The sequence below is a fragment of the Pundamilia nyererei genome, unplaced genomic scaffold, assembly GCF_000239375.1.
Source record: "Pundamilia nyererei isolate P.nyererei 1_Seehausen unplaced genomic scaffold, PunNye1.0 scaffold00142, whole genome shotgun sequence".
Lineage (NCBI taxonomy): Eukaryota > Metazoa > Chordata > Actinopteri > Cichliformes > Cichlidae > Pundamilia > Pundamilia nyererei.
The window spans coordinates 1,365,256-1,390,767 of record NW_005187543.1 but is presented as its reverse complement, the minus strand read 5'-3'; the positions used below and the strand labels follow the sequence as shown (position 1 = coordinate 1,390,767).

Sequence of the window (25,512 nt, the reverse complement as noted above, 5' to 3'; positions counted from 1 at the left end):
AGCAGCTGAAATTGCACTGTCAGCCAGTAGAGTATGGCTCGGATAAGCAGCTGGATACATAGCTCACTTCATTTAATAGGGTCCAATATCTTCATAGTATAGCTGCACTCTAAAGCCCTCGTGGCAGAATAAAAGGTCAGGAAACTGTGAGATCCAATTGATTCTTTCCTGTACAGATGTACTGTAGGTTTCAGTACATCTGTCACTCTATGTACATTTGTTTGATGGTCTCTTAGGCAGGTATGTGATTGTGCTGGCCCTTCTACATCTCCCATGACCTTGGGTTAATTGAAGAGCATCATTAGCAGCAGCCTCTGGGCGGTATGGGACTTGAAGTGTCCTGTCTTCTGCTATCAGCTGACAGGGAACAGTAGATAACCTTTCCCCATGAGAGCCTAGTTACATTATCTCCCTCTCCAAGCCCTTTTGTTCAGGACAGAGGAGGGTGAAATGAGAAAACACTTTGCAAACAAATAACATCATCAGCCCTACTCCTCCCTTCCTCTCACCTCTTCATGGCACGTCCAAGCTCTCGTGGGACAATAGCCACCTCTGAGTGTCTCAGTGCAGAGGTTGGGTGTGCCAAAAAAACATGCAGAAAAAAAAACGATGAATGAGCACACGCACACAAACACACTGCGGTGGTCATTTCAGGCACTCTTAATGTATCCAGCTGTGCAAAGAGAAGGACAACTAAATTGGAATGCGAACATTAAGTAACAAAAAGCATAGATGCCACACACTCTTACACTGTCCTATATGCAACAAGCAGAACATAGAGGGAATAGGACCAAAGAAAGGCAAATCATTATCATAGAAAAACACCCCTCCTGCGTCCCCACTGGGATATACAAAAGTAGAAAAGAAGAACAGATAATTCACATTGGGGGAAAAAATAGCACATGAATACAACAGGTACAGTAGCCATAAATATAAAATGTTCTGGACATTTATCACAAAGCAACACCTTTTGCTTTCAAGTTCCATTTGCAACCCAAGTGGGACTCAAAAGCCAATGCTGCAGTCCCAGGGAGGTTTATTAAAAGCAACCGAACACAAAGGGCAGCAAAGAGGAAAGGAGTGTTGGCAGATTTACTGGAATCAGCACACAAACACACACTCACACACATACACACACACAAACCTATCATGCGGCTGATCTTTCCATAATGACAGGTTCACTTTCCGGGGCCAGGTATCTGAGCAGGAGGGCATTCGAACAGGTGGTGCAGAGTAACTAGCACTGCTAGGCTGGGCAGTTCTCCATGCCATGTTGGCACTACCAATAAGAAGCGTCCCTTCCTTCTTCCTCTGTGTCTCCGTCCAGAGATATTCTGTACATCCTGTCCCCGGTAAAGGCAGGAGGAACAACAGGAAATCTTTCCGGCATGGCAGGCTGCTTGGAAGAATGTCATTGCTCTGGTGAAGTGGACAGCCATAAGAGGTAGAGATTAGTTTAAAAAGAGGAAAAAAATGTAAAAGGATAGATCTATGAGTTTGTTTGTGGTGGTAGTGGGTAAAAAGTAATTTGTGAGTGAACCTATTCAGTCAGAAAACATAAATGACGTGTATGCATTTTTCATAAGGAATCCCACAGGGACTCAGCTGTCATATCTGTCAGTAAAGGAGAACAGTGAATTTGCGTACATCTCTATGCCCAGCATCCATGGGAGACCGGGAAGGAAAGTAAGTGGTGGCCTTCTAGTTGTGCTGAGCCAGTGTTTCTTCTGAGATTTTAAAGGACAGGTAGGCAGAATTATTTCTAATGTCAAGGTAGGAAAGACTTCCTCCTCTGTCAGAGAATGTCAGAGACGGTTAAAGAGAGCGGGCTGTTTCACATGCTGACTTTGCCAATAACACATCCTCTTCTGAATAATATATAGGCCAGGTTTTTTAAATATTGTTCCATTAACTACGTGCACCAATCAGCCACAACACTAAAACCACATCTCTAGAATTGTGTCTGCCCGTTCGTTCCACCAAAACAGCTGTGATGCATCGCAGCACAGATGCTAGCCCTCCAGAGGGAGGTCTGGCACAGGAATAGTGGCAGTTTAGTTGGGTTGCTAGTTGGTCCTCAGTGGACCTGGCTTGTTTTGGCGCATCCCATGGGTGCTCAGTTACGCTGGGATCTGCAAGCAGATCAATGCAGTCTGCTTTTTCAGAGACATAAGAGAGAATTCAGAAAGACATAGTACTTAAAATATCCTGAATAGCAATCTAAGAATTCTGCAAAAGCAGAGACGGTGGTAAAACTTCTCAAAAGATTTTAATTACATTTGATTAGCGATTTAATATAATGTACTATGCAAAGGTCTTGAGCCTTCCCAGATTTCATTATGGGAAATGGGAAATAAGCGCAGCGATTTATTGAAACAATAAGTATATTTTATATTATATATTGCACTTTATCAGGCTTTTCATCAGACCGTGATGAAGATTTAAGAGTCAATAGGACTGAGTTTGCATCTGCCCTACCAAAGAGCACCTTCTAGATAAGCTTTTCGAGCACACAGCACTTCCTTTTTTGGTTCTTGACAGCCACCCTTCCACTGAGACAATTTCTGACGAGGCTTCAGTGAACAGTAGATGGATCAACTGAAGGGTCAGATGCATCTCTCAGGTCCTGTGTCAGGTCTTTGTTGGAGTTTTCTTTTTTCTCAACAGCATGACTGACACTGTTCACCTGCTGCTGCTTGGGATGAATCTTGAAATGAATTCTTTATCCTGCACTCGATCACTTTCCTCAATTTCTTTTTTTTTTTTTTATGTACACAATGACAAGATATGCCAAGTTTTGGCTAATAGCTCACAGAGTCAACTAACGGACTGTGAACAAATTATGTGTTTTTCCAACAGGCTTTTAAAGTTCCTCAGAATCAATTTTAAATTGTATTTTTGTTAAGTTTTCTGTTATGTGTACATTTGTACACTTGTATTATTCATAGGCGACGTTAAGAAGCTTAACAAACTAACAAACCAGTGAAATGAGTGGAGTGAAAACGAGTATAAAAAAACAAAAAACAAAAATACCAGCCAATGTGCAAAGAAAAACTTTAAAAGACCTTCAGAAAGCCTGGAGAACTGTTGCTTGAGACCACTTTAAAAACTAAATTAAAAATTTGAATAAAGTCTGGCTCCTTTCAAGCACGATACGAGAAATCAGGAGTGGCTCAAGACTTTGGAAAAGTGCAGAATGTAGTTTTTAATGCAGGACAGGGCACTCTACTGTCCTGCTCACGAGGCTGCTGCTTTCAGGAACCGCCACTGTATACATAAGCAAGCATGTCAAGCAAAATCATCACTCTCATCTGCATGTGTTGCACCTTGCCAGTCTTTCCAACAACAACAACACATTATCAGTGCCAAGCATTACGTTTTGCAGACGGGGATACAAATAAACCTGTGCCTTGCTTGTACACGTCAAACTCAGTGAAGCCCAGCTAAATCAACAGAGTTTTTCTCAAACACTCAGAGACCCTAGATAACCAGAGTGACCTCTCAAAACAAGTTACATAAGCCTGTACTCAAAAAAAAAAAAAAAAGAAATGAAGAAGAAACAGCAGGTCTTGCACACCACCTGGGCCTTCTCAGCATTTGATTTCCAGGTTCAGGACAAAAATATGTCACTATACTGAGACTCACGTCCGAGTACTTCTCTGCTTACACACAAACACACTGTCCCAGCACAACAAGTCATTCTGAGGCCTTTCTTCCCGTTGGAATCTCTTAATATCCTTTTCCTTTCTCTTTGTTCCACACAGGGGTGGCACTAACACTAAATTTCCACATTTGGTCTGGGCTTTCCTTTTTTTTCCTGAATTCAGTCGGGCCCTACCACAGCTCACTCAAAACAACAATAGAAACACTTGACATCTCTCCAAAGTCTTGACTCTCGCTTGGCTGTGTCTGTCTCTTACGCTCTCCGCACTCTTTCTGTATTCTGTGCCTACGATCCCTCCATCCCCGACAATCCCATGCTGCCGCGGTCTACTGGCAGATACAGTTGACATCCCTCCAAAATTCTTAACACCCCCCTTCCTTTGCACAGTGGCCTGTATTTTCTGCCTGTTTTTGTCAGTCTTGCTGTAGCTCACTGTCTTTCTTTGACTTGCCCGCTCTCTGTCACAAATCCAAATATCCTCCATGTTCTTTTGTGTTCACAACGATATCCGCTTGCCTCATCGCCACATCGGCGTAGAGCACTCTTCTCCACAAAGAAGCACTCCGACTGACATCGTCCCAAAAGCTCAGCCTCACTTTCCATCTTCTGCTTTTTACCTCATCACATTTCACACTTCACCCACACACACAATGAAAGGTAATTCCCTCGTTCTTGCTCACATAATGGTGACCATATGGCTTCTTTGCCATTCAGCACGTCTGTCTACGCTGCAGAAATAGCCAAATGTGCAAGCTTTTCTTATGGAAATGCTTTTAATGTTCTTTTTTTAAATCTGACGAACGAACATTGTTAAAGGTTAAGTAGGTGAACTGATGTAACGCACCATCCAAAGTGTTTCAACAGATAATGCACTTGATTCATGTTTTTATTTTATTTTAGGAAAAGTCACACTACTGCAAGCCTTCCAGTACACGTTTTTTGTTTAACTCTTTTTAAGTTTTTCAGCCATCACACATACACCCCTTTTCAACGTTTCACATATCAAAAGAAAATCGTCTGACCCATGCCAGGATCTAAAATGAGGGAAATAAACATCGGATGAACAAAAATGACATATTGCAATGTGGCATTATTTATTTAACAGAAACCAAAGAGCAGAAGCAGTGGGTACACTGCACAGTGGGTACCGTTTCTTCAGGAATTAAGAGGATAAGTAGCAATCAGGTGCCGCTAATCCAAATGCATTTGATTAATTGATCATCAGCAAGTGTGAGCACATCTATGAAAGCAGATGTTTTGGCAGTTTTTTTTGGAGTAGGCGAGTGTTCAAGGAGGAAAGACATCAGTAATGTGATGAATGAAGCTAAATGCCCGACTGCAGTCAAACATTTTGAAGTCCAATATTCTGCAGTGAGAAAAATTGCGTAGATTTAGGCACAACTATCTTTCTTGTTAATTTTATTTTTTTAACCTGGAACGCTTTCCCCATCTCCTCCAGTGTTTGCCTGTCTAAGCCCTTTCGCTTTATGAGAACCATAGGCCATTGATGACTCCCTGTACCCTGCCAGTGCACCTGGATCTTGGCAATCCCCAGTTTTTATTTTCTGATCAACGCCTTTCCCTCAAGGGGAGGTAGTTCAAATTTGTCTGACTTTTACTCTTTGATTTGTCCAGCATGAGCGTCCCTACCAGGAGCTCATGCTTCTAATGGCATAGCTCTGCAGGTCATTAAAATACACAAGTCGCCACACCTGCCGTGAAACGGCTGCATGGCAGGCAGAAACTAGACCCAAAATGCAGGCCTCAGGAGACAAACTGAAAATCATAAACAGCTTTAATGGTGAGCTTTCACAAAATACAAAACAACTGTAGGATAGTGAATCCAAAACTACAACTAACTAGGAGGCAGCAGGCAACAAAGAACTCGGGGGAGGGGGGGAAGTAAGGCAAATAAATAGACACCAGGTAATGAGGGGAGAGGAAACGGGTGGGTGGACAGCTGAAACTAATCACAGAAGATGAGACAAGGGAAGCAGAGCTAAATACAAAACATGAGTGGCAAAGACCGTCAAAATAGAAAAGAAAATATCACAGAAGCAAACTTGACAGAGACAGAGGACAAACAAATACACAGAACAGGAATTAAAAAGGGGATTAACAAACCTATGACCAACTAAAGCAACCAAGGAACTAAAGGTACAAAATTAAATAAATACAAGAAGAGCAAGAAGAACACTATAAACAGAAGACTAGGAGCTCTATCGAATAGAAGCTGAAAACTAAATAACAACACCAAAAGGAAAGCATATCAGGTATAGGGAAATAACGTTAAGCTAAATAACAGCAATACAGAATACAGGACGATAATGCAAAGACAATCAAAAATACAAACTTAGAGAAAACCTAAAAATCCCCAAAACCACAAGAGCATGCTGGTATCTCCTCCAGTATCTCCTCCTGGCTGTGAAAAGTGCTGTTTGAGTGCTAGGAGCTAATGGTGTTCCTCCTATTTATCACAATATGATGCTAAAATATGCTGTCTGAAACTCAGTTCTCTTCATCCATTCTCTTAAATAAAACAAATAAAATGCCAACATCCATGAAAAATTGCACATTTAATTAATTGTCAGAAGACAGTCTCATAACTGAAATTCGATTTCGTTACAGGCTGAACTATCTCAGCCAGAGATGCTATTGACCCACAGCTATGAGCAGCGCTCCCCTATTGATTAAACAGCGACCACATTTGTGGCTCCGGGTAAATGATCAAAGCAAACAGCCGACAGAGGCCAACCTCTCCCTCCCTTTCATGCGCCAGCTGTCTCACAAACTTTGCTAACTCAACATTTTGATTAATGGTGTCTTCACTGGGGGTTGATGACGGAAATTTGCTGGATCTTCTGCCGAGCACTGTGCCGCTCCCCTGAGGGCTCTCTAACTAGAACAGGCAAGTGATACAGCAAAAGTAAATGAGGATGCTAACTACAAATTCAGCTTACCCCAGAAACCCCTCCACTGTATACCGCCTGAGACAAACACAAAAGTCATGTATGCTTTTGCTTCTACATCCTCTTAACAAGTGTCATAATTAACAGTTGTGTTGCATTTCACATCTCAGTGAAGAGGAACAGTTTGATACGGAGGCTGCGAAGATAAACACTGCTGCAATGTCACAGCGTTGATGAAGGTGCCATTTGAAAAACAGCAGTTGCAGCAGTCTGACTCAACAATGAGACAGCAACAAGATGGAGGTTAGAAAAACTGAAAAAAAAAGAAGCATGGAGTAAGAGTAATAAGCTGCATAACTTATTGAAAGTTATGCAGCAAACAAAGGGGGATGACCTCTGTTGGGGATATATCAGGTACTTAACACACAAACACACACACATGTGCTGTAAGTCAGCAACAGCTTTAAAAGGTGACAGCAGAGAAATTCCCTGGGGCTATGAAGTATGTGTACGGGGGAGCAGCTGATAAATGCAGAAGGACTGTACCACACTAAAGCCAAGGGGAAAACCTGAAGCTAAGGCTGGGAGATCAGTTCATACACCAGAGAGACCAGGAACACCGGCAGTTTAAGGAAACATTGGTGATGCTTTTTGCTCCGTATCCATTTTCTTCCATGTATAGAATCCAGGGTTGCAGGAGGGCTAGGTGAAAGGCAGCCTTCCATCCTGGATGGTTGGTAGTCTGTTGCAGGGCTAGCACACAGAGAGACAGACAACCATTCACACCACATTCACACCTACGGCCGACTTAGAATCGCTAATTAACCCAACTCTGTGCGTGTCATTGGACTGTAGGAGGAAGCAGGAGTACCTGGAGAGAACACGCAAACTCCACAGTAAAAAACATCAGCTGGCTGGTGGATACGAACTAGTCACTGCACCACCACTAAACACTTAAAAAATTATTACTGTGAAGTGGAAGTTATGTATTGTTAAAAACAACATTTCATACTAATTTCACTGATCTTAGTCATATTTCCTGTGAGGCCAAAACCTAATAGTTCATTCCTTTGTGCCTGTGGTGCTCACTTAATTACACATTAATTATCCTGTTAGAAAGACACAGTGTTGCTGGAACATCCAGTCTTGTGGACGTTGTTCTGGCCTGGTGAAGCTACTAAAAATTAGGCAGGTGTTTTTGTTTGTTAACATTATTTTTTAATTCTCTTTGCTCCTCCATAGGAAAGCAGGGAGGGAGAGCGGCTCGGACTCAAACCTGGATCGCTGTGTTTCAGCCTCCTTGCAGTCTGAGACAGCTGGTTTTAATGTTGTGGCTGACGTACTAGCTCAGCCAAAAATGATTTTACAGTTGACATTATGTTAGCTCATATTTATGACTGTATCAGACAAACAGAACAAATACCAACTTGACATTTCTTTGTTAGGTTAAGCCTCGTGAATTCAACTGATGAAATGATGAGGATACACGATAGAATTTGCTTTCTTCACATAGTCTTCATTCTTCCTGATTCCTTCTACCTTGATGAGATTCCCAGTTCCAGATGCACTGAGCGTCCCCACAGTATAACGCTTCCACCACCACATTTCACCGTGGGGAATGCTGTCCTTTGGGTTGTACATCTCTCCCTTCTTTCTCCAAATATAAGCAGCATCTCTGTGGCCAAAGAGCTTTAGTTTCATGTCATATGACCAGTATCTATAATCTTTCTCCAGGTTGTCCTTTGCATACTTCAGTCTGGCTTGAAGGTGTCTCTCCAACAGAAGTGGAGCTTTTTTTTGATCTGTAGCCTTGCAGTCCATTCCTGTGTACGGTTCCAGTGATTGTCTTCTTTCAGACTACAATTACTGACTTGGCTAAGCTATTCACTCATGTCTTGGCAGTTGTTCTGGAGTCTTTAGACACATCTCTCACTAGTTTTCTTTCCAGAGTCTTTGAAATCTTTCACTTCCTAATTCTGCCAGGCTTGTTCTGTACTCTGTGGCTGTCTTTGAATTTCTTGGTGATACTTCTCACTCCAGTTCTTGACACATTTGTATATCTATGTCCTGCTTTGTGAGCATCGACAGTTCTTTTTCTCAAGTATAAACTGATTTCTTTTGTTTTTGGCAAGAAGCTTTCTGAGGTGACAGCTCAAACTCTTGCTGATGTTTTTATACTGTGCGTAAACTGGAAGATAACCGTCAGTTTTAACTTAATTTTGCAGGTTTTGAATAAAGTTAAAGCACATCACTGCTGAATTATGTAAGACAAAATTACACAACAGAAAATCATTACACAAAAGTGAGACAAGGGTGACAAAAAAAACAACCTAAATGGTTCAAGAGGAAGGTCAAAAATATTACAGAAATGTCCTTAACAGTAACACAGGAAGGGTGTGAGAGACAAACATTTCAAAATACTTCCGCATCCACTGAAAGGAGAGAGCTAAAATTGGCCTCAGACACTCTAAAGTGAATTTACCAGCTGCTAATAATGAAGAACTTCACCGCTGTGCATTCACAACAAACCCAAATATGCCCACAAGTTCAAACGGAGGAAAACATTTTTTTTTTTTTTTTACTTCATGCAGCACGCCCACACAAACGCGCTCCATCAATCCGTGCATGTTGAGTACGGTAGCAGGCTTAAGCAAGCACCGACTCCCCGTCATCTTTCATCATTCATAATTCATATAGCCATTTATCACACACTCACTCCCGCTGTGCACACTAACAAGTCACTACAGCACTACAAACATGGAAAGGGTGTGGCTGTATGTGTGGGTGATTGCATTTAGCGTGCTCAAACCAAAAAATAAATAAATAAATTGCAAAAGTAGGTGTTTTGTGACTGAGAGGTGCGCTGTGGGTGGACTGAGTGTTGTGTGTCACCTTAAGAGTGAGCACCATCTGTCAGTGTCAGTAAAGGCTGGTGTGCATCTATTAAAAAGGAGTGCTGGCATTTTCTGTACCCTTGAACACAAAGGGGAGGGGAAAAAAGAAGCTTAGGATGCATCGGTGACTCATGATAACAATTTATCACCAGAGCGTCTGCAGAACCACGAGGCAAGCTAGCCTAGGCCGATAACACAGCTCACAACTCGCAGTGTACCAGCAGAGATCTAAATAAACAACCACACAGAGCACACAGTGGGATAGCAACAGCTGCAGAGAGACAAAAAAGAAAGATTCTTTTTTGTTTAACTTTCTTTCCATTTTTTCAGGGTGTATGAATTTTTGAGCTCCTCGGAGTGTGTAATCTATTTGCGTAGGTGTCCTTTAGAGCTCAGACAGTAAAGTATAGCCGCATGTGTTTGTCTTATTCTTGCTGGACTCGCACAAAAATAAGTCTTCGCATTGCTTTGACCGAAATATGAAAGCCAGAAATTCAGTTGAATGGAGTCAATTTGGACCCTTTCTCTCTGTCAAATCACCTGTCCTTCCATTTAAAAAGAGCCAGCTGACCCTCACCTCTTTCAATAGCCCGTTGCCATGGCAATTAGCCTTTGCAGGCCCAGGGTGCACAGCTGGAGTAAAGCGCATGTGTGCGAGTGCGTATACCAGGGCGTCAAATAGCAATGTTCTACCAGAAGTCGCAGGCAGGATTCGGCAAATTTCGTACAAGACGTCAATTTTAGCGTCTTTGCTTTGACACCCAGGCCGTGGAAATATTAGACCAACACAGATAATACTTTAGGCAAAAAAGTACTATAACTGCAGTGAGTGTTCAGCTGTCCACACTAAGTGGAAGTCTGGTTCTCTCATCCTCCTCCTAACAGGCATGGAGATGTAACGTCTTCATCGTATGTGTTGTGTTCAGGTTGGTGTTATGAAATACAGACACACAAAATCCATTAACAAAACAGGAATCTATCCATCTGTCTGTCTCTCACTGGATCGTTTTTTAATACCTTTCTTGCATGCCCTCTCCTTTTTTCTGCTGCTATTTCTTTTCCGTGCTTCCATTCTGCTCTATTTTATTATTTCTTCGCTGCAGGAGGGAACATTTTGAATGCAGGGAAATATACAAACTGATCTTCTCAGCACATTTGCATATGTGAAAACTCCTGCCACGTAACAGATTGGCTTGCTGCATGCAATCATGGAAAACAGCCAGAAGATTGCTTTAAAAACTCTGGCTGTGTTGAAGAAAGTTTACATTATTACAAGCTATTGTGTTACCAGCCACTTTATTGGGTACACCTTGCTAGTTTGGACTTCTTTTTGCCTTCAAAACTGCCGTTATTATTCATGGCACAGATTTAAAAAGGTTCTGGAAACTTCTGGGATTTTGGTCTACAATGACATGACAGCACATGCTGCAGATTTGTCTACTTATCCATGATAAGAATCTGAAGGTGATCTGTTTTCAATCAATCAATCAATTTAAACAGATTATTATGGATTTGTTTTCATATGGCTTTCATATGTACCTGTTTTCAGTGATATAAGTCTTTCTTTCTCTCTTTTTTGCCATATGTTTCAAGTGACCTATATTTGACAGCAGCACATTTAAAACTGAAAATTCTGTTTTTGGTGTACCACCCCAATATTTTTTGTGGCCCCTATATGGGCACCTCTGAATAATTTCTGGAGGTGCCCCTGTCGTGCTGACGATGGGTACACTGTGGTCATAAAGGGAGCAACAATACTCAGTTAGGCTGTGGCATTTAAACAATATTCAGCTGGTACTAAAGCCCCCCCCCCAAAAAAAAATTCCCTAGACTATTACACCACCAAAAGACTGAACTGTTAATACAAGGAAGGATAAATCCATGACACACAGTGTGGTTTTCTGTGGCTGTGGCCCACCCACTCCAACCTTTGACTTGTTGTGCGTTCAGAGATACTCTTCTGCATACCTCAGTAATAAGTGGGTATTTGAGTTACTGTTCCCTTCCTATCACGGCAGTCTGAGTATTCTCCTCTGACCTCTGACATTAACAAGGCATTTCAGCACAGAGATTTGCCGCTCACTGGATATTTTTCTCTTTTTTGGAGCATTCCCTCTAATCCTAGAGATGGTTGTGTGCAGCAGTAGCTCAGCGGTTTCTTTAATACTTTAAGACCAACATGTCTGGCATCAACAACCATACCATGTTCAAAGTCACTTAAATCACCTTTCTTTACCATTTTGATGCTCAGTTTGAACTGAAGTACGTCCTCTTGACCACATCTACATCCCTAGATGCATCGAGTTGCTGCCACGTGACTGGTTAAACGGATAATTGCATTAGCAACCAGTTGAATAGGTGTACCAAAGTAACCTGTGAGTATAGATAAATAGCTTTATCTCTGGTCTTCTACAAGGTTGTTATTTTAGGATATTAATAAATATTCCAAATGGAAAAAGTATGAGAAGGTATGAAAACTGTTTACATTATAGTTATAGAACATTGTTGTAACACACAATAAAGTTATGTTTACAGTCCTGCAAATCAGCACTCCCTCCATCCTCCACTACTCACAACCTCCTGAGTTATGGACTAATTATAGACAAATCTGTCCACAAACACCTCCACACATTAGTTCAATGCATGGCTCCACTACATTAGCTTACCTTCATTAAGCCTCCAGTTTAATGGTGGCTAATGAAGCAGCTGAAACAGAGGCCCGCTCTCCTCTTATACCAAAACAGATCCTACAATGACATCAGTATGATCAGAAATGACAATGCCTGCAACAGACAGCAGGTCTCCATTTCATATTTTTGACTCCTACTGAACAAATCCAGCACTTTGACACAATGTGATTCAAAAACAGGTTTTTAGGAGAAGGTGGAAAATTTCCCACCACTTTCCCAGAGACAAGGAACGAAAAAGAATTGATAAATTATCCCTGACTTTGGCGAATTAAATCTGGAAATACTAGTAACATGACGCACAAACACTCAAGCAGTCACTCTTGTCACCTTAACAATATCAACAAAACACTACATTTATTCTGCAATAATTATATCGAGTCAATATCATGGCAGGATGGCTTTTACAGTACACAGCATTAAAAAGCCACGATGTAACCATTAAAATGGTACCTGCGAATTATACTTTGTAAGCAAAACTATTGAGTTGACGTCCTTACCTTAAATTTAAAAATGAAACAAGGCATGTTCCACTCCACATACTACATCACATGGTACATCTATTCTACAGGCTCAGCCATGTCAGCTGCTTGCAAGTGCAGCGTCTTATCACGGAGACAGCTGTGCTGCTGATATCAGGTCCTCTCATCCTCCTCGCCCTGGGTCATTTCTGTCACAACAGACAGAGGTAGGACACTTTAGCATTGAGTCTACAGGACAGCTGTCCCCTATAGGTGGGCTGAGAGGTCTACAGGGTCCTCTGACACTTGTCAGGAGGAGGCGTATCACAATGGGGATGCATGGATTTTCAGAACATAAATAAAAATCTCCCACAGTATCAGCTTAAATGAAAGCTCATTGAGCTCTTTTTTTTTTTTTTTTTACATTAGTATGTTTTCTGCTTTTCCTGCTCTTGATCCAGAAGCTCATTACAGCTCCTCCTCAATCTTTTACTGCTTGCTGGGTCAAAACAGCGAGCAGTTCCCTTGCTTACACAACTCTCCTGAACGAAAAGAGCTTTTTTTCTCGTTTTTTAATCCTGCAGAGTAACAGTGTGACACAGAAGATTATCTAAATGATTGCTGCAATTTAAAAAAATAAGAAATAATCAGCTAATCACCACATCATATTCCTTCAATAACCTTGCCACAATGGACCTGTGTTTGCAGAGCTTGACACCCTGAGGCTCTGCAGACTTGTTCAGTATGATAAGGCCAAGGATGACAAATGGTGAGATTGCATTTCTGGGGGCTAGAGTGCCATGCCGTGCTGAACTATAATATGTGCTGTACAATATCAAACAATGTGATGTATTATGCCGTTACTCCCTAGGCCAACCTGGCATCTGCCATGCAAAGCCAAGGTGCTCTAGCCTCTGCTTGGTCACTGTAAAACTGTATAACAGCTTAGCTTTCCCCTGGCTGCCTCTGTGCAGTTTTGTCCCACTTTCAGTCCACTACTACCTACCCCTTATTTAACGCACTTACCTTCCTAACAGTTGTGCCACAACAGTCTAGCATGTCTATAGCCCTATGTATGCCTCTCACCCCACCAAGCGCTCAAATGCAGCCCACTTCACTTTCGCCACCCCTGTCTTTCAATTGTAGGGCTGAATGCTGTGTGTGCATACTGATTTGGATTCAAGAGGCTAGACAGAAATTATGCCAGGTATTTTGTTGTTGGCAAGGGGAGAAGACAGCTGCGTATACATATTAGGGTGAAAAAGCCAAACCATTTAACTTTTTGTCAAGTACAGCAGTATAAGGGTAGTGGACGCACGCAAACAAACACACACACACACGTCCACATCGCTTTGGCAGTAAAATCCAGTGGTTTTAATGTGTTTAGACAATTTTTGTTTATGTGTGCTTCACTCCAGAGCTCAAAACTGAAACCAATGAATGCAAAATACAGTGAGCCAATAGAGATGTATCTCTGCTTCTTCTTTTTTCTTTTCTTTCATTAAGCTACTAATATCCGCTGGTCAAAAACCAGGTCTCTCCCAGCAGAACAGGACCAAAGCTAAATGCATTTCATCGTCTCTCTCACCTTCATTTCTCTTTCTCTGCTTCTCTAAGCATAACCACAAAACCAGCCTCATTTATCCCAGTCAAGGTCACAGGTAGAAACCATTGTAAGTAATTTTCCACTGAGCTTAAAGGAAATATTGTGCAATTTGCTGAGTGACCGTAGCTCCCTATAGAACAGCACAGGGGTACAGACATGGGAAAGCTAATATGTACATGCGCACGAGTTAACCAAAACAAAAATAACTGTCAATAACGCGTAAATGTTAAAGGATATTAATAGAGCTGGAGACACAGACATTTTGCAAATTGGTTTTGGTCTTTGCTAAAAAAAAAAAAATCAATCATAATGTAGCTAATCAATTCTTAGCAAGGGGTAAAGGCGGTGCTACAAATTCACAAAATAAAGAGACATGTTGCCTTCTGCATACAAACCCTGGTTATTTTCATTTGATATCTACACGACATCAAACCCTGTCTGGTTGCTGTTGTCTCCCTTGTTTCCTCATCACAAACACACACGGCTATGACAGCCTCATTATAAGCAATCAATATCATTTGCTGTGATAAAAAGGGCTGGCAGGGAGACGGCCGATGCGTTCCGTGGTCGGGATAACAACAGGCCAGTGAGGGACGATATGACGATGGAGAATTACTAACATTAATCACTTTAGCCAAGGAGATTACCCAGTCTTGCTTAATTAGAAATCTCCCTCAGGGCACAGAGATGAAAACCGGGTGAGAGAAGGTAATGCTGTACGTAGCCGCCCGACATAGCTTCGCTCATCAATATGACTTATTAAAAGGTCACGAACATGCTAAACCTCGAGGCAGCTGGTTAGTGAGAACGCTGTAATGAGTATTCTTGGTAAGAGCCTATTGTACAAAAGAGCTATCAGAGGTTCAAATTAGGTGAAGTGGAGCAACTGCTTCTCATTTTGCTTCATTTCTTTTTTTTAAAAACATTCATTTATGTACTTTTGGACACAAGTAGTTGTTCTCTTCGTACTAATATGTAGTAGGGTGGAGTTTTGTTTGAGGACACACGCACTGTTGGTGCTCTTGTAGTTTGGTGGCTGTGTAGGACAGTTTGTGTTGTCACAACAACTTGGAGGGTACCCAGACATCTGCAGAGTCTTTCACACCCAGGCAGACCCTTTCACAGTCATGAGCAGGGAAAGCACATCACTGGTTTTCAATATTTTGCCAAAAGTATTCACTCACCCAGCCAGATCATTGAATTCAGGTGTTCCAAACCCTTCCATGGCCACAGGTGTATAAACTCAAGCAGCTAAGCATGCAGACTGCCTCTACAAACATTTGTAAGAAAATGGGTTGCTCTTATTCACCCAGTGAATTCCAGGATGGTACCGTGACAGGATACCACCTGTGCAGCAAGTCAAGTCACCAAGTTGAACTTGCACACCCAGCAGTTATACAGCAAAGTTATTGTCTGCCAGGGAGGCATTGTTTGTCTGTTTGAGAGATAGGCCCAGTTTAGAAGCGATTAACATTTGAATCCAGATCTGGAGCCAGCATCTTTTGGAAGGATTGTGGGCAGTGCTATACATGGACATGATGTAGTGCCCCCAGGACTGGACCTGCATCTTTTGTGAATGGCGACAACATGAGTTTGACCAATATAAATAAGCCCATGAATGTGGGTCATTAGACCTGGCTCTGCTGTGTCTGTCTGCTCTCTGGTGCTGAGCAGGCACTGTGCAGTGGGTTTTTAGAGCTACTGGGTTGAAAACACATGCCTTCCCGTCTTCTGAAAAAGCTGTGACAGCTCCAAAGATTACTAAGAAACTCTATAAAGCTGAAGGGACCTTCAATTTAAGATGATAAATCCCTGCGGGTTTGTTACTAACAATCATTTTCCATCTTTTTCATTATAAGAGTATCTATCAGAAGTGTTTTCACTAACTATCCAAAGCAGTGTGGGCATTACTTGTGACAGCTGTAACTACTAGTTGCTCACATGTAATATTGTTGAAGTTGTGGAGATTAAGACATGAATTGGTTATGAAAGCAATAACTTCATTCTTACTGTAGCATGTGCAATCCTCAGTAAGCATCAGCCAAAAATAAAAAACAACGTTATTTTTTCCCAGGAAACAATGGCTTCTTGAAAAAGAGAAGAGCAATGTTTTGTGTGGCGATTCTGTCATCAGCAGAAAAATAACAAGGCCACACCGACAGTCTCCTCCAAAGGGATAATCTTCTGCAGGTCCCATCATTCTGCATTGCGCACAAAGGAAAGACGTATGCAGGTACTTTTCTGGGGAAATGGAGCCAAATATAGCTTTTCCAGTAAGAAAAAGTAACAAACAAAAAGCATAGATAGCTACGTGATAAAAAGCCTGTATGTTTGTTTATAGAAGAATCATATCATAATATCCTTCCAGCAAACCGTGTTATGATTTATGGTAAGGCTCCAACTGCCTATGAATACTATTTTTAAATTATGCAATTAAGACGCAAATCCTTTAAAAAATGCCATAAAGTAATGAGCAATATATATTTAATTGTTATATGTCCTCTAAAGTGAGGATTTGCTCCTTTTTTTTTTCCTCGTGGCAGTCAAACTGAATATTTCAGGGGTAGACTTGCAACTTGATGTTGCAGATCATCACTTTTGCCTTGACCAAACTAATTTCATGATATTTTTCAGCATTTCTACAGACTAATATTTGATTATTGTTGAATTTTGTTGGATTTAATTTTGTTTTGCTTAGAAAAAACACACCTTCAGGTTTTTGACTCCTTGCTAGATAAGACAGGCATCGCCACGTCACCTTAGAAACACAGTAGCAGGTATTTCTGTCAAAGGTGTCTCAAGTGCAACGAAAACAATTAGAGGCTCATAATAAACTGTAATATCCGCATTACTTACAAGAACAGGATGCAAACCCGGCCCCAATTTCATCACTTTCTTCCTAAAACTCCTCACTACTGAGGTTTAGAGCTGAGGAGGGAACAGGACGCAGCTGTAAAACTCAACTGTCCACACGTGGCTGCCCTCCGTATGAACCTTCCTTTTTTTTTTTACAATGAACCATAAACAGCTTATATTAAAAGCAGCTCGATATAAATAAGAGGATATAAACTTGGAAGTAGGCACGTTTTGGTCAGAAACCCACCTCCAACTTATAGTGCAACTGCAAAAAACCCCAGAAACTAAAACATTACACTAACTCAAAAAGTGCTTCAAAGATACATAAAAGACAGCCAGACGGCGATCGCTGTCTAGGTCGGAGAAATTTACTTCTGAGTCAAGCAACAGGAACCAGACTCAGACACAATCCATGCTTGGCTGCAGTGGTACCCAAGAGATTTACACAGAGTGAGCTAGACAGCGGAGGGAATTTTACAGCACTGGAGAACAACTCTCTCCTGACAGCCAGCTCTGTCACTGGCATAGGAAACCTACAGGATGAAGATAAATCTTATGGGGGGAAGTGAATACATGATGGAGGCATGAAAGGAGGCATGAATAAGGGGAAAAGAAGAGGCGAATAGGGCGATAGCACTCTGGATAAGACATTTATCTTCAGAATAAAAATAAAAAGAGAAGCATAAGAGCAAGAGTGGTAGTCGCTCATTAATCTAAAAGATGAGAGGAAAATGCAGGCCTATAAATCGGCCCTGCCGCCTGGTAAACAAAGGGCACTTTCAGTCGCTCCTTTTCCTTGACTGATCCCAGCACTGATCTCTGGGGGGAAATGATGTGTATATAAATACACTGATAATTTATGCGCCCAAATTATTAATGTCTACATTTGAATTGCTAATTTGTGCTCACACTAATTCCTGCCTAAAATGCACTGGACAAAATCTGACATGCAGCCTTCAAGGCAGCACAGTGAAGCAAAAATAAACCCAAAATGCTAATTCAAAAGGGCAGATGAACACTGTCTGCAATACCTTAGTCAGACACTTTCACTTCACTTACAATGGCTGATAATGGATCAGAAAGCCTTAAATGACGAGAAGAGCAGTTAAGCCAACATTTAGTCACACTGAGGCGTTTTGCATAAATGCATCATATAAAAAAAGCCTCCAGTCGAGCAGCATAAAAGACAAGATAGAGGGCTGAGGATATAGCTGCAGGCAAATCTCTTTTAGAAAAGGTGACAGTTGCATTAAGTTGTAAAGCAATCCCAGAGGTTCAGGGCAAGGTAACGGGAACGCAGCACACTGAGGACGTCTGGAAGGCAATGTAATTGAAGAAGAGAACAAAGAGCGGGGAAGGATGGGAAAGAAGATGGCGTCTGTCTGTGATAGAGTCACATAGTACCAGTGCCACAGAGGGCACTGATAACACACTCAAAGCCCTGCCAGCCCATCAGGTATAATACATGATGCTTAAACTCTGTTCTGACCTTGACCAATGCAAATGCTTCCTCACAAGTGCTTTGATTCACCTGGAGGGTGAAATAGTAATATGCTGGCGTGAGCACACATTTCCTCTGTGGGTAGGGTAAAAGTATTAGAACACATCGACTTTAATGCCGATGAACCGACAGCCAATCTACAATAAAGCAGATCGAAAAGCAACAAATGTTTTTCACTCTACTTTATCATTTCTTCTCACTTACCTTTGAGCTGGTCAGCCACCACACTCTGTCCTATTCTCTCCATGACCTGTCCGTCCTCATGCTGGTAGCGTTCATCCAGGAATTTGGCAGTGGCGTGTGATAGGTGCACCTTCCCAGCAACGCCTAGTTGCTCCATCAGGTTGGCCAGGTTGACGTCGTTTGACCAAACGTCGAACTTGAAGCGCTTCATGCCCAGGATGCCGCACAGTACGGTGCCAGTGTGGACTCCCACCCTCATGTTCACCATCTCCCGCTTCTCCTGGCAGAACTGTTCAATAGCCTGAATCATGCCCAGGCCCATCTCCACACAGCAATAGGCGTGATCTGGTCGGGGCTCGGGACACCCGGCCACACAGTAGTAACAGTCTCCTAGAGTGCTGATCTTTTCACAGCCGGTGAGCTCACAAAGTCTATCAAATCGTCCGAACAAGTCATTAAGAAGTCCAACGAGGGCATGAGCAGATTTGTTGGCAGACATTTTGGTGAAGCCCACAATATCTGCAAAAAGGATGCTGACAGGCTCCATCCGTTTCATGTTGAAGGGCCTGAAGATGATCTGGCCTCGGGGGATGGAGGTTTTCTTGCGTTTATTGTTTTTAGGGCTGGAGATGGCAGCAGCAGCCCCGCTGGTGGAGTAACGTTTAACAGAATGATCACCTATGTCGTCATCGCCCTGCTTCATGAGCTCATCAGCCACGATTCTGGGCATAACAGAGTGGATCATTCGTTCCTTCAAGGCTTTCTCCACTTCCAGGTCTTTGCCGTGCATGATAGCTTGTCCGACCTTAAGGAAGGTGCTCCGCGACCGCACCTCAGACATGATGAACAGGTGCATACCGATGGCGTGAGCGCAGAGATGAAGCAAGGCTTTTGCTGGGCCCAACCACCTTAGAGTATCCCAATCTGATGGGGCGGCTAAGCTCCACTTCTCGCCTACCTGAGTCAGTTGCAGCCATCCCAAACTCTCAAAAAAGATGGAGTAGAGAAACCCAAGGAGGACAGAGGCATAGAGACGAACGTGGAGGACGCTATATAGCAACAGAAGAACCTCAATGCAAAGGGAGAAGGTGCCTACAGGAGAAAGACAGGGACACCAGTTGCTATCTCCCACAAGTGTTTCATATGACATGTTGTATGTGGGCCCTATTCCACTGAATTCTTCCACATCAAGTGTAGGTGCTGGAGACTCAGGGTCCTTGAAGCCAGATGTCTGAATCTGGGGGGCCAGGGTCAGTATGAAGGTTACAAGGATGAGGAGCAGAGATGCTTGGTTGTAGCAGCGAGAGTACAGTTTGGTAAACGTTAAGAGGAAGAGGAGGAAGCAGAAAAGGAGGAAGGAAGCAGTGGGGACGAGAAAAGCAACCCTATCACAGCGGGAAGGGTTGGCAGCAAAGTAAACTCCCCAGAGTAAAGCAGCTGCTAGGAGGTAAAAAAGCACAAAACGGAAGCGTCTCTGGGTCTGAGGGAAACACCGTTCTCTACAGGCCTCCTCCAGGATAGAAGAGTCAAACTTTGGGTCCCAGAAATGGCCGGCAGATCTCTCAAAAAGCTGTGGCATCTTTTTGTGAGAACGAAAACTCTTGACCACCGGCCTCCTCAATCCGGACTCCCCAGAGCTACAGCTAGAGGAAATGCTGTACTTGCAGTGCTTGGCTCCACCAATGAAGCCTCCCCCGATTGAACCCAGCGGCCCGCCTCCATGCTTGTGTTTGACACTACTGCCAATTCTCACCGAGACGCCTCCATCTCCACTTGAGTCACAGCTCACTTCTGTGTTGTGAGGCAACAGTTGCTGATGCTGGGGGGATGCCATGTTTTCTTCTAATCTATCAAAAAGAAAAAAATTACAAAAACCCAAAAACTAGGCAGAAGGCACAGTTATTTCTCGGGAAACACAAATGACGTAAGGCAAAAAGTTGCGGCCACACAGTATGATTGTTCAATCTTTAGAATTTTTTTTTTTAAAGGAAGGGTTGGGGAAAAAGTTTGAGAGAAAAATCACACTCTGTGCTCTGGCTGCAGAAACACCAGCAGACCATCCAAAGTTTCTGAGTAGTTCATTTCTGCCATTCTTGACGTCAATCCCTGCATTCCTCTACATTCCCGATGTTTTGACTCCACGCACTTGAAACTGCAAGGTTCACCCAGTGCCTCCTCTGCCGAGGCAGCCAGCTCTTTGCTTCATTCATTGAAAACTATTTGGCCAAACGGACAGAATTACACAATACTGTGAGTACGGGAAAATGCTGAAAAATACACACATACACACACAAATAGGACTGAGAGGATAAGTTATTTTAAGGTGCTCTCAAAATGTGTCTTAAAAACCCAGATTCAATTCTGTCAAGTTGTTTTGTACTCAGTGTGTTTGCTCAGCCCGCTTTCATTGCTGGTGCGTGTCCAATTCCGCTTATCCACTCAGTTACCCACGCTTCTACTTCCATACACGTCGATGTCAAGTGAACTAAACCATGTGAAGTTTACATGACTGAGCAAAACTTCATCCAGGGCCAGTCGGACGCAGTGGTTCGAGCTTTTGTCGTTTGCTGTGTCGATCCAAAAGGTCAGCGGTTAAAATTAAGGCGTAGGTTAACACCGGATACAGGGATCATGCCACTTGAGTTTTTATTTTTATACCCCCACGCTCCTTGCCGCAGGGCCTAATCGCCAACACACTCATGGACGGCGCCCCGTCCTCGCCTGGCTTTCCACTCCAGAGTCTCCACAGTCACTGCGTCTCCGAACTCGGCAGATATTTTGTGCACGGAGTTCTGCAGGAGCGAGATGCGATGCGAATGAACTATTCGGCGTTACTGCAAGAGCTCAGACGGCAATGACCACTCCACAGATTCGCGCGCCTCTCAAGGCTATAGCCCAGCCAGTCTTAAATCAGTGTTTTGTTAGCGCTGCTTTGGTATTCACATCCAAACTGTGGCCAATTCATCGTCAGTGCGCCCCAAGAAGGAAAATATCCAGATTGTCTTAATATCCTGACCATTCCCGGCTGTGTGGTGTCTCAGTCGGAAATCTGCGAAGACAAACAGACCCCTGGAGCAGGCTGCGTGAAGTCCAGTTCTTCCTGGTATATGAAGTAAAGTTTGCCCACGACAGCTTGGTCCCCCCTATAATCGCCAGACGACGAAAGCCCCGGAGAAAGTAGGGCTAATTAAAAGGTCTCCACCTCCTCCCCACTCCCCCCAGTAGCACAGTCCCACAGGCTAAAGCACAGCGCTGCCTTCATACGGCCACTTTGATTAATTGGGCAGGATACAAAGAATATCGTCATACCTCCAGGTGATTCAAGATTCAAATGATAGGCTAGATTAGGGCTGCTGCTGCACCGTCCTGCCTTTCCATCCCTTGTGCCGTCCACAGTGAGAGATAGAATTGTCCTATTACCGGGTTATCTGATCATAATTTGTGTGCCGCACCGGCGTCTACACGTGCGCAAAAACGCTGTGCGCGCAATCCAGGCGCAGCGGGCAACACGGTGGCAGCAGCAGCCGCCACCATCTTCTGTCTCTGTGCGCTTCCAGCCGTCCAGCCGAGAGAAGTGTGTGTTTGTATGTGAGTGTGTGTGTGTGTGTGTGTGTGTGTGTGTAAGAGGGAGAAAGAAAGAAAGTGACGCCAGAATAAATACCATATCACGTCCCCTCTCTCCTTTCAAAATAAAAACCCAAATGTGCCTTTTATAGTTGTTTTAAAAAAGGCACAGAGTCATAATAATCCATGTATTAGCATGTATTACATGGTCAATATAACACATACTTTCTACAACAACCTTTTTATAGGGTCGCCTTAAAATACTCTGTTAGCATGAAACTACAAAAGAAAGCTTCAGCAAACAAATTTGTGGTTTTTAAGTAAACCCATAATCATTCAGACCCTTTATTTTCTTTCGGGATTTTGTTGTTGTTGTTGTTTGTTTGATTTATTTTGTGTGTTTAAATAAAATTAAAAAACATTTTTTTTAGCTTCAACAAAAAAAAGAAAGAAAGAAAGAAAAGAAAAGTAAATGCTATCCATAAGTCAAAATCTCAGGTTATTATTGTAGAATTTAGAGTTTATAAAACAAATTCTTAAGTTATTTTCTCATAAGTTTGATCTAGTAAGTTGAAAACTTAAGATAATACTGCAAAACGCAAATTTCTACCTATAAGTGGCATCTTTCAAATTTATGTTTTATGTTAAACTTGTTTTAATGTATCTATTTCTTCTTCTTGTTCCTATTATTAGTATTTATTTATTATTTATTTTTGGCGGAAACGAGCTTCCATACATAAGAGACTGTTTCCTTAGAGGCTCTTGTCAACCAATTTGGAGCTTCACTCTACACACGCTAAAAGAATCTACTTTTAACGATCTTCTATTTTGAAAATCCTTCTCTCTTCTTCCGTTTTGATGGTCACCATCGACTTGACGCTGCGAGCAAAGTAGACGAAAAGAGGGGTTGAGTGAGGGGAGGGCTACAGTGCAGGAACGTGTACGCACTTGATAAAAAGCAATAGAGTGAAATGTAGCGAGCACGCATTTTAGGGAAGGGGTGGGGATGTATGTTTTTAATGGCACTCAGCGAAACTCCATATGTTCAGTTCGTGAACAAAGCCCCCTCTTTTCTGCTGCTCTATACCATTAAAAAGAATAGAATAAACACTTTATCATTTAAGGACACTACATTTAGTCTAATATGAGAGTAGAAGAATTCTTAATTAGAAGACACCTGGATATATACAGAGTATCTTCAAATAAACAGCAGAATAGGAGCACTGATATCTAATTCTGAATACTTCATTTAAGGCAGACTATGAGAAATGAAGGCTACAGAGTGTGCAGCCAAACTGAATGAAGAACCTGCAGGTTTAATGTTCTATTATTTATTTATTCAGCAGCCTGACAGAAATATTAAGCAGCTGGCCTCTGTAGTCAGCAAGGAGCTTCGCTGTATTTTGAAAGCACCCCCAGAGGGAACCGCGCTACCTTCTTGCATTCCACCTTCGTGCATGGGAACAAACAAAACTCTGTCTTTAATTGGGAGAATAAGAACATTTACTGTGATTTTAAAGTGGTGAGCTGGAATTCTCTTGATTTATTCATAAACCACTGTGTCAGTTTTAATCTTCTGAGAATATCTCAACTAACGCTCGCAGAAGAGTTGGAGTTCACTCACAGAGAAGCTCACGTGGGTTCATATGACTGTATAAAGGGGGATTTTGGTGCATGTGTCAAAACTTGAGGCAATTTACATCATACACACACATCCACAGACACACTCACATACATGCCCCCCCCCTTGCCGTCCTCGCCTGACACACACCCCCCCTCTCACTCCCACAGTCACGACAAACTGTTGGTGCATTGCAGCTGTGGAACACAAAAATGGAGTTTGGGATGGCTGCATGCTTTCAAAAAGTGGGAGATCAGACCTGTTCAGATGTTGGTGTAAGAGAGGCAAAAGGAACAGAGCGAGACGTTATACAGACAATTGTATGGAGACAAGATGGAGAAACAGGAAATATGCAAGTCCAAGATGTAATCTCAGCAAATTTTCTTGTTTGAGTCCAAAGATTGATCATTTTATTTGAATAACCACAAAGTTTCACTGCTTGGTCCATCAGAAATCTTTATTCTTGATGGTCAAGCTTGCAAAAATTAGGCCAAGATTAACTTAATTTTTTTTTTTTAAAAAGGAAAAAAAAGTGAATCAACAACTACTTTAATGGGATGCACATCCATTCAATATCTAATTCACAGGTAAATGAAGATAAATTACACTCAAGTACACAAAAAAAAAAAAAAAAAAAAATGCAAGCACCTAATGTTACGAAGCCTGAGCGATCAATCCCACTATAAACTTTTGCCAGTGGTCTGCATTTTCTTTCCTCTTTTTACACAGCTCTCTCTAGTGGCCATGTTCTGAATCTGCAGTGTAAACATACTAAACACCCTGTGCAGCGCTTACACTCAAACTGAGAAGTTAATCAAAGTTAAGCTTATTTGGAGGTTATGTTTGCTATATTCTTTTGAATCATGCTTCAGAGTTTAGTTGGGAAAAGCAGCAGGGGTGTTAGTGAGACAGGACACGTGGAGGAAACAGGAAGTGCGCTTGGCCATGAGTCAACTTTAGTTTTTTGTTGGGTTAGCTTAGAACCACCTACCTGTTCTTTACAATTTAGGGCTTTGTGTATGAAGCACTCTTGGAAAAAATTTGGAAAAATATACTGAATCAGCTCAGCACCCACACTGGAAGCAACGAGCCTGGCTCTGTCAGAAGCTGCTAAACCTAACACATTTGATCTTTTGTCTTTTACAACTTATAAAGCCAAAGAAAAAGAAATAACATGCTAAGGTGTGCAGAGATTCCACAAAGCTGAAGCCAACAAGCAAAATATCCATTGTTCAATGCCCAGACTGTCCAAGTGTGTTTAGGACATCTATTGAGGCACAGCACACAGGAACTTGCGGTAAAAGCTACCTTCTGCTTTCCTTCTCTCCATAGAGGTCAGGGGTCAACTCATGAGTCCTCCTTTACCTCCATCTCACATTTTTTTATTCTCTTTTTTTGCAAGCTGGGAAATCTGCAAAGATCGACCACACTTTGGCAGCACTTTTCAAAATTTTGCAGCAGAGGATATATATGTGTGTGTGCGTGTGTAAATATCTCTCTCTCTAATATATATATATATATATATATATATTATTTATTTCCCCACAGATTTGGCAGACAATATTT

General features: G+C 42.2%; 1 protein-coding gene across 1 annotated transcript in view; it reads right to left on the bottom strand.

Annotated features, from left to right (window-relative positions):
* adcy9 (adenylate cyclase 9) overlaps window positions 1-22,362 on the bottom strand; it is a 41,263-nt gene extending 18,901 nt beyond the window's left edge. Inside the window, exon 1 of the mRNA XM_005744372.1 lies at window positions 18,783-22,362. Within this exon, the coding sequence (XP_005744429.1) occupies window positions 18,783-20,595 (1,813 nt within the window). The 5' untranslated portion in view covers window positions 20,596-22,362. The remainder of the gene's footprint in view (window positions 1-18,782) is intronic.
* Between the last annotated feature and the right edge of the window lie 3,150 nt (window positions 22,363-25,512).